This window comes from Neolamprologus multifasciatus, chromosome 4 (genome assembly GCF_963576455.1).
Source record: "Neolamprologus multifasciatus chromosome 4, fNeoMul1.2, whole genome shotgun sequence".
In the NCBI taxonomy this organism is placed as follows: Eukaryota; Metazoa; Chordata; class Actinopteri; order Cichliformes; family Cichlidae; genus Neolamprologus; species Neolamprologus multifasciatus.
The window spans coordinates 7,838,685-7,849,147 of record NC_140442.1 but is presented as its reverse complement, the minus strand read 5'-3'; the positions used below and the strand labels follow the sequence as shown (position 1 = coordinate 7,849,147).

The 10,463-nt window shown below is 41.8% G+C and overlaps 1 protein-coding gene across 1 annotated transcript in view; it reads right to left on the bottom strand.

The window, feature by feature from the left end:
- Positions 1–3,470: 3,470 nt before the first annotated feature.
- rnd2 (Rho family GTPase 2) overlaps positions 3,471–10,463 on the bottom strand; it is a 32,954-nt gene continuing 25,961 nt past the window's right edge. The window contains exons 3-5 of the mRNA XM_085155586.1: positions 9,582–9,691; positions 5,962–6,096; positions 3,471–3,790 (exon numbers count right to left, since the gene is read on the bottom strand). Of these exons, the coding sequence (XP_085011712.1) occupies positions 3,521–3,790; positions 5,962–6,096; positions 9,582–9,691 (515 nt within the window). The 3' untranslated portion in view covers positions 3,471–3,520. The remainder of the gene's footprint in view (positions 3,791–5,961; positions 6,097–9,581; positions 9,692–10,463) is intronic.

Here is a 10,463-nt window from a genome sequence, read left to right as displayed (position 1 = left end):
TTTTGTGTGAATATGTGTATGAGTGTGTGTGCAGGTTATGTGTGAGTTCAGCTTGGTCACATACTGCTTCTCATTACAAATCCTCTCATGACTGTATGCAATTTGTGCCTCTGCTCTGTAGCCTTTTATCAGCAGGCAGGCCAAGTACCATCTCTCTCTGTCTCCTTTGGTCTCCATCATCCCTCCTCAGTGCATATTTGTCAATCACTCTGTTTCTTTCTCTCTCGCTCGCTCCCTCTCTTTCTCATGCTGACATTTCTGTGGACCTAAAGTGCAAATTGTAATAATTAGCCGAGAACATCTACAATTGTGCGTTTCCTGGGCGTATGACGTCAGTTCTGGCCATTCGAGGATAAGATGACTGGATTCTCTGTGCTCGTCGGAGCTGCTTGGAATATCGGAAAAAGAGAAGAGAAACTCAAGAATGCAAAATCAGAGCATGAACCCACAAAGGTACTTCTAATCCTCCTGGCGTCTCAGCGGTAAAGGGCAAATGGCTGATCAGATTGCTGAAATTGAGGCTAGACATCCTGCAGTAATAAACCTGAGTGTGAGTGGGAGTAGATTGTCAAGATAAACTGCAATGGCAGTCTAATTTCACAAACAAAGCAGCAGTTGATTTGCCTTCATCCAGATGACATGTACGGGTCTGTATTAATGTATGGATGGCTGCCTTTTTTTTTTGATGGATATGCAGGTTGATGGGGAAATGTGGGCCAGCGCAACTGAGATGATTCTGCCCAGTGCCTCCACCATACCCACAACCCCTCCCCCATTAAACACACACACAGATAGACACACATCGGCACCATAATACTGATCCTCTTAAGTGTCAGTCTGAACTGTAGGGGCACAACAGGTCTTGTGCCCCCACTGTGTGTGCTGGCCTTATTTCCATTGCTCATTTCCTGCCCTGGGCAACACCTTTCTGCAGCTATTCTGTGACTCTTGTGTCCATCCAACAATGCCCCACTTCTATTTTTTTCTGCTCTATTTTTCTAATATTTAAAAATGAGATATTTACTCCCTTGGGCGCTTGAAATGTGGGCGGTTCTAAGCGAGCACCTTTGTGGGGCATCAACGTGGCTTTACTAAAATCTTCGCCTTAAACACAAATTTGCCTCAACAGAGATACTAATAACTCAAAAGTATACAAAATAGCAGTAATTCAGTAAGGATCACTTTAGTCAAAAGAAGAGTGTCATTTTCATCTACAGGTATTGGTAGTGTTTGGTAATATTGCTGTTTTCTGGGACCCTCACCCCACACAGAGTTGAGCAGACATCAACAACAACAGACATGCCATATCAGACACAGATATTGGGTTAAGATGGGTTGAAAAGTGTTTTGCAGATGGAGCAGCAGCTCTGGGTCATCTAAAGCAACTAACAGTGATGAGATCTGCCAATAGGATCTGTAGAGAGGTATGAATTTAGCCAGCAGCAAAGTCTGGGGCAGAGCCCAGCTGTCACTGACTGACGTACGGGAATTACAGAATTTGGTGCGTCTAAACTACGGTAATGGTACATTCAATTTTACTGTTTTTGAAAAAAATCATGATCTGAGGGCAATTTAACCAAAGAGAAATGTTTCACTTCAAAATAGGTATTGTGTGTGTAGCTGAAATGTATTTTTTTTAATAGCCTGACCCCTGGCAAGACATTACCACTTGGTTAGCCCTGAGCTTACTAACCATATGTATTGAAGCTGCTGGAGTAGCACACAAGCAACTCAAAATATTTTTATGGAAATTCTTTAAATAAGCTCCATTTTGAATACTCAAAATATTTTTGCGACCCAATCCTTTAGCACTTCCCACACACCTTACACTTTTTTTGGCTTGTTTCTCTTATTATCTAATCCAGCTTCTCTGACATTCACTCTGTCTGTGGAGCTCATCTTGTCAATTGTTTAATGTCTAACAGGGAAACAGCAGCTGTTATAAAGGCAAAGCTTTTACTTGCTGCTTGAATGATGTGACTTACAGCCTTATCGACTCTCACCTCCACCTAAGAATTGTTATAATACAATGGCTTCTCAAGACTGCAAGTCTTGCTGCCAGAAATCAACTGACCAGCTGACTTTTATAGGGACAAACTATATATATAAAAAAAATACAACTTTAAAGTATCTGGAGTCCCTGCATCAGCTGGATGCTCTCTGTTGATTGAAGAACTCACGCATCATCTCACCTAAAGCTTCTGAAACAGTATTGAGTCAGTCATTTAAACAACAGCACATCAGTGCTCTGGTGCTGCTGCAGTGCAGTTCAATTTTATTTGTGCCAGCTGAGAGGTCTTCATAGTGTGAACAACACCTTGAAGGACTGACTCACTCCCCTGGCTGCAATGTTGTTTATCTTGCAGGGCAACATGAGAGCACAGAGACGCCATTAACACAAAAAATGGGCAGTTAGCTTACAAATGTCATTTCTGAAGGCTGGAAGAGGAAAGCACGTGGAAGTGTTTAACTACGCAAAAAATTCAGGACTCTGAATGATTTATTTGTTCCATTGTGATGAGCATACAGTCTAAGATTTGCGATGGCATTTAAATAACAAAGATCAGGAAAGAAACTTCAGCCAAAAATGATATTTTCCCCAATACAGGCAGGCTCTTGCTTTATTTTAGAGTTTAGTCAAAGTACAACAAAATAGCCCTAACATTTTACCACTTATCTTCCACAAAGAAACATATTTAAAGTAGCAACAATAGCATTCATTACAGTGAATCCAATTGGCATGAATGTAGCTGACGAGGAAAGTACTGTTAAATGAGCAAAATAAAATCAGATACTTTGCTTCTAAAATGCACTTGTGGTAGTTATGCTCGCACACACCTTCATGGTTCTTCACTCAGTCTTAAAATAATCTAATTTTAAGCTCTTAATTTGCCATCATTCACTAGAATTCCTTTTCAGCATTACCGTACGTACAGGTTTTTCTCATCCATGGCAACAGGAAGCAGTGTCAGGCAGAAAAGTTAAACAACAACTCCGCATGTCTGCTGGACAACACTGCCTTTGTTTCATCTCCAGACATTCTGCTTCAACATGGTTCCGCGCACTCTCCGTCAATACGCCGCCGTGCCATCCTGTTATTAGAGCCGTTTCAGGAAATTAATTCCACTTTAATTCCAGGGACTAGACAGCACTTCCACTATCACAGCTTCCTCATGTCCAGAGGCTTAGTCCAATTTGCCATCATTTCAAAACAAGACAAATATGTAAACAGCTTATAAAGTATGCACACACGCAACAAAAAGGAAAGAAATCCAAAGCATTTGTTTCCACAGTGCAGTGTTTCTTTTTTTTCTCACTCCTCTGCAGTGCAAAAAAGGAAAATACGAGAAAAAAAAGCATCAAATAATAAATAGACTTTCTCTTTCATATATATATTTCTGTGTTTATACATATATATATATATATATATATATATATATATATATATATATATATATATATATATATATATATATATATATATATATATATATATATATATATTTGTGATGATAGGTCTCTACATGAGCACACAGCTCTTGGCCCGGTCCTTCCTCATGGCCGGGGCCTGGTCTATTTGCTCAGTCCGACCCGGCAGAGGCGGAAGGGGCAGTTGCGAGACTCGTTTCAGGCCTCTGCGGGAACTGCTGCGTTTTAGCTGCGGCTTGTGCGGCCGTCGCACTGACGCCAAGGTGGTGATGTGGAACACATCCCGAACACTGTTTTCAGAAACCTTGGAGGTGCACTCCACATACGCCACCGCTCCCATCTGACGAGCTATCGTGCTTCCCTGGAACATGGAGACAGGCAAAGAAGAAATGAAAAAGGAGGCAAAGCTAAATTTGAAAGTACAAGAAGAAGAAGACAGGGAAAACACGCATCATTTTAACAATCAGAAATCATGTGGTATAAATCCTCTTAACATTCGTTGTCCTCTCTTCAGTGATTTTGACTACTTGTGCATTCTTCTTTTTTTTGTATGTGAAATCCTGAATATCTCTCAACAGTGGCTTTTCATTAGTTTCCTCAGGCTTTAAGAGGTCGTGTAAGACATAAGTTTCCTTCATGTCATTTTTCAGTGTTTCAAAAAGAAAATTAAATATCCCCATATGCACTCCATCCTTCATTGTTTCTTGGCATACGCAGACACTATAGCTCAACAGCAGAAAACTAAATGTCCCCCAAAAAAGAGGCAGCAATTCTGAGATATAGATGTTGATCTAAACTGATGACTGAAAGCCAGCGATCTGAACATGTCTGTAGATAAATGAATTTCCTCCAACTGAAGCATGAATAATGTAGATGCTGACTCCTCAGTCTGCAGTAAAACAAAAGGATGGGAATCCGCTGGGCCAGTTTTGATATGGTCTATGAGGCTATTTACAGGGAAGATAATCACACTAGGTACCAGAGCTTACCCCTGAGTAAAGTTACAATAACTGAGTTATTTGAAATTGTAAATTGTTTGCTCGTGATCAAATCAGACACAAATTTAATTTGAAAACCCCCGAGCCTCTGCCTTCACTACAGTACTACATATCCTCATCTGTTGTTTAATGATCAGAGTTTAAAGCTGTTAAAGCACATGCCGAGGATCTAACAGATGAGACAGAACTGCATTTCCCATGACCCCTACAACTGCATGTTCTCCAGCACAGAGAAAGCTTTTCATCTCAAGTGGAAGTAGTTTGATTTTCATCGCAGCTGCACTGAGGCGTGTATAAGAAGCGATGAAGGCCTCATTAGGTGAAACAGCAGATTTAGATTCCAGGGTGGCGGTGGGAGGGGAAAGAGGTAGATTGTAGTGACAAGTGGAAATGCTCGATCGAATCTCGGACAGATTAGTGTGGAAATGTCTGGAGTTCACCCAGTGGTCATTCGCAAGGCGACTTCTCAGCTCTGCTGGAATTCAATTTAAAGATCAGCAGCAGGATAGCAACACAGGCTATTAGATTAGAGCACCGAAATGTTTATTGTGCACAGCTTTGGCATCTGCCATGTGACACACATTTTCTGGGCATATTAGAGAGGCAAACAGTAGGTGTCTCAAAGCAAAAGAGAGACTGAGAAGGACCATGACAAACGTTTTCTATGGTTCTAGCCAGTAAATGGTCCCCGCTATTTTACATTACCTCCGTGGTTTGTCGCTCTTCTTTTGTTTACGTGTCTTATTTATATGACCTGTCTGGGGGTTTTTTTTCAGTTGCTGAGTTTTTTTAGAAACAGCATGCTTTTAGCCTCCAGTAAGCTCTTAGACAGTAGCGGGAAAAAGGCTCCTTTGTTTTGAGGGCTTTTGTATGGTGGTGAAAAAAGCCCCTCCACTTTTTGTATGTCTAACACAGGAGAGCACACAAATTGAACACACTGAAAGCTGATTAAAATTCACAGATTTACAGAGCAGTTTATCATCCCCTCCCCCTTCTCCCCCATCCCCTTGGCTTAGAGGTCACGGCAGCATGTGATAAAAGGACTCACTCATTTATCAATGTCCATTTTCTATTCATCCTGCATTTTGAAAATCTGTAAATCTGCATGAATATTTCATTTCAGGGGGAAAAAAAAATGTTTCCCTAGACATAAACTAGACTAACCACTTGTGCTTCTTCCGCAGCCCTTGCCATAAGCAACATTACATTCCCTGTCAGCAAATTCTGGCCAAAACGCCAACCCCAGCAACATGTCCCCGAGGGGTTTAACGCTGTTCTAATAGCAGTCATGTGGTATTTTATTGTGTTGCATGAGCCTTTTCTCACACTCCTTTCCTGTGGGACCGCAAAAGAGAGGTAATGCCACTGCTGATACAACACAGAAAAATCTCATTTTATCGCTTTATTGCTTTCTAATTTCTTTTCCACATCTGTTTTCAAATCTGTCTGTCTTCCCAGGGCACCTTGCAAGTCTCAATCGTATTATTTATCTCACTCCATTCTCCTCTGATATCCATCATCTGCTAGCTCTCACCTGCTCGTGGGTGACAGGGATGAGGCGCTGTTTGGAGAGTTCCCTCAGGGTGTTGACGTCTGTCCTCATGTCCAGCTTACAGCCCACCAGCACCACCTTGGCATTTGGACAAAACTCTTGCGTCTCTCCTTGCCACTGCAGGAACGTGAGCCGACAGAGAAAAACCGAAAGACACTCTTGATTATGTCAAACATGAGCACTGAGCGCTGAGCTGCCTTTGCTGAAGTACAGTGATGACCTTTTGGCTACTCAGACACTGGATACCTGAGTTTGAGGGAGATTAATGCTCTCTTGCTAAAAGACATTTGTTCAGCTTAGCAGACACAGCAAAAACAAATGCATAACTTTGGTGTGTTTTTTGTGGGAATTTAAGTCCAGCCTTCAAAAGGTTGGGGATTTTGGTTTCCAGTGACTTTTCTTATGTCATTTTGTTCTCAGCAAATTACTCAATGTAATTCAGTAAAGACTTTTTAACTTGACTAATCCATCCATCCATTGATGTCTGTTCTCTTTATTTTTTGTCAACAAAGCCATTCATCAGTCAGCAAAACTAAATATTTTGTTCCAGTCATTTGTCAGCCTTCATTTGTCAACTGTATGATGAATATGATTTTTTCTTTTACTTTTGTTTGAGATAAACAAACATTTTACAGAGGAATAAACCACCCCTCTGTAATTGTACCAGGTGGAATGAAAAAGTTCAACTATTCTGCCAGTAAACATCAAGCATCCTACTTTCTTTGAATTTGTCGTCACCACTTCCAGCATGGGTGCTATTTTCAGATATTGCTCCTTTTAAGTCCCTTTTTGTGCGCTGAATCCCCTCACTGTGTCAAAATGTCAACTCTTCAGCTTTCATTTCTTTTTGCAGTAGAGGACAAAGTTGCGGGAAGCCAAATCTGGCAAGCAGTGTGGATGAGCGATTATTGTGTTGGTGTGTGTGTGGCGGAGGTGTGGTCCCGGGCGCGGCTGCAGGGGAGGGGTGGTGCGGTGAGCTCAACGGGGCGGTGCTGGAAACGCAGGTGAGAACAGCTGATGGCGTTTTGGACTGATGATGCTTTCCTTACCCTTTATAGTGAGACGGGAGAGGAGCGGAGGGGGGCTGGAGATCAGCTGTGACCGACAGCTGTCGGACTGTGGTCGGTCATCACAAACAACGACAAATAAACTTGGTGTCTGAAAACAAAGACCTGGGCGTGTGTGTGTGCCTGTGTGTGCCTGTGTGTAGTGCATTTCACAGTGTGGCCAAAAAAACTTGTCACTGTTCTGTGTGCTGGTGCACAATGACACAGTGACGGACCGCACAGTTCATATGCTCTTCTTAATACACCTGAGAACATTGATAGTCTGACCCAGGGAAATTAATTTACAGCGCACAATTCTGAAAATCTCAAAATTAAAAAAGGAAAAATAAAACAATGCACATTTTTTTAGTTTGTACATCTGGCCTTTATGAACTGCCTTTTGGCTTGGACACTGCAGATATGCAGATCTTATCAACAGGGGATATCCTCCACATGAAAGTCAGTGGAGTTTGATGTTTTATCTCCTCTCAAGTTTGGGCTCCATGGTAAAATCTCATATGCATAAAAGGGCAAAACAGCAGCAGTGCTGGAAGTGTTTCAGAGGTCTACAAACAGAAGACCTTAACGGTGCAATGTGCCAAATTTAAATTGGGTATTTTGGGGGTTTTTGCATTTTTTAAATGGGCAGATTTGTGAAATTTTACGAAAGCAGCTCATTATTGGCATTTTCAGCACAAAACAGACAACTAATTAATCTTAAGTGTGATGGAAAGGGGTGATAACTGTAGAGATTTATTTAAAGTTACATTCATTGTGGGTACATTTTACATTTTCAATTGTTTAATTAATGAATTGTCAGACTGTTAAAAAAATCAAAACAAAACAAAAAGGACAGGAATGGAAAAATCTTGTCATAAAATCTGTAAATTATTATGAGTAAGAAGCTAAAACTAGAAATATTTGGCAGTTTTGCTTGAAAAATGGCTCAAAGATGAAGTGATCAGCAAAAAAGCCACAGATTAACTGGTGCTGTCAACCATCCAGGATTAATCAGGTAATTATTTTACCGCTAATCAGATTAAAGAGACTTCCTGTTTTTTTATGATACAAGGCAATGTTCACTATTTTACTGCAACAGCTATAGGGCCACGTACCGTGACTTTTTCACTCGTGCCAGCTAAGTTTGGACGTCTGTGTGGTGTGTTATACTTTCCTTACTCAGTCTCCATCAACAAAATCTATTTCAGGTTCTGTTCTGAAAAGGTTGAGCAGTCTTCCTTCTAAAATCACCCTGAGATTAAATGTCACTACTGAACCAACACAGTGTCTCCTCCTGGCAACACAAATACATGACAGCCCTGAAATATTCCACATGCCATGTGCAGAATGTCAGGGTGTCCATTCATCCCTTGTACTGAAAACAACCTCTGACCTTTCAGGCACATCCCCATTCTGTCAATGACATCCAATCAAAACCTTTGATTGTTTAACCCTCTCTCCTCCACCAGCTGTCGTCTAGAAACATTGGTGACCCCCCCTAGCTCCTGGAGGTCAAGAGTCTAATTTAGGATGGTGATTGTGCCACAGGTTTTCCATGTGCGCCTGAGTTTCAGGGATTATTGGGATGACAACTAGGGGGCAGGGGTCATGGCAACCCCCTGCCAAGTGATGCATGGGAAAAGCTAAAGCTGAGGAGCAGTGCTGCTTCTCCTGTTGACAGATTCCACGGAGGCTAGAAAGATATTGGTGGGTTAAAGAAATGGTGTCCTGGGTTAGATCTACAAAAGTCTGCAGGGGCATTTTAGCAGCTCCCTTTAGACCACTAAACACGTCAACAGACCAGCCATGGGAACTGTCTTCAGCCCACAAGGGGTGCAGTTCAAAGGCAAACTCACACACACATGGCTTCAAGATGAAACACCACTAAAAGGCACAGGTCTGCTTTTCATGATACACATGCATGCAAACAGACCCATTAAGTTGGGTATAATTACACCATGGGTGTTTCACTATACTATGTGGGCACACAATCTGCCACTGGCTGTAAAAACACGTCCAAAACCACATTTGATGACGCCACCCGGCTATTACACCCATCCCAACTGCACTGTTCCCAGCCATTAGCCACCTTGCAAATGTTAACAGACACCAACAAGTGAAGTATTCAGCATAAAACTCAGATTTTATATTTTAAATGTTCACAGAAAGTCTGTTTCTAACACTCCTCAACATTCTTCTGAAATGTCTTCTCTGATATGTCTGGTGTGTCTAATATGCGTATCTGATATTCCTTTTAAACCTAGCCGGCTGCAAGCCCTCTTATTTCATTCTTCGCATTGACCTTCTATTTCTTGCAGGGACACGGGTCAAGTATCCATGGACATTTTGATGAGATAAAGGAAAGCGAGGCTTTAACCTCAGTGCTGATTTGCTCCATTGTTAAGCCGTGAAAAGCTGCTGGCACAGAAATCTAAGTCGATACAAGATGCTGATCAGGAAAAAGTGAATTGGATTGGTTTTTCGTTGGTTCTCCGCTTTCACTGCGATATTATATGCTGATCCAAAGTATTGAGAGGGGGAGTAAAAAATACTGACCTTCTTTATGACACTGTCCAAAGTCTCTGGACGGCTGATGTCGAAACAGATGAGCACTGCATCTGAATCAGGATACGCCAACGGCCTCACATTATCGTAATAAGAAGAACCTGTGAGCACACAATAACATATGGTGTAAGGTCATGGTGTCTTTGGGGAAATTCCTAACTGTTTTTAACCTGATTTAACCCTGCAAGACTCTGCATCCCAACCATATGGCCTACTCTGTCAATTAGAAACATACTGCACACCCCCGGAAAGTGATCCAAAGGTCATTAATACATGAATAGCCCATTAAAGCAGGCAGTGTGGCACACACATCGACATGCTGCAGCTCGAACACACTCTCCAGATGTAAATGAACCTTGATCTTAGCAGTTATGTGCACGTATTTGTGCATCTTTTTCTCTTGGGCTTCCACACAGCTGTGCCTCTCCTGTCACAGTACTTCAGGAGGAATGTTGAGGAGTTAGTCATAGCAGCACACACACACATACACACGCATATACACAAAGGTGAATTATAGTGGCTTGAGAATTGGAGGACTGGTACATACGATCCATAATCATCTTGAAACGACAGCGAATGCCAGCACAAAGGCCAAACTAAAGGTTGAACCCCTTAATTCTCTCATCTCATCCCTCTTTCTGTCTCACTTGCAAATGGTCCTTGATTTAAATTCTTCCATTTTCTTTTAGACTCTATGAGATTCACATGCGCTCACACGCTTCTCACCACTCTTGCTTTTCAATTTTGTACCTTGATCAAATTTGAGGGCAGAGTGGCGCCTCTGTACTTCCACAAGTTGCTCACTTCCACAGTTCCTGCTCTCTTGCAGCTCTCATTAGGAGGCTTGTAAAAATATCTGGGCTCTCGTGGATG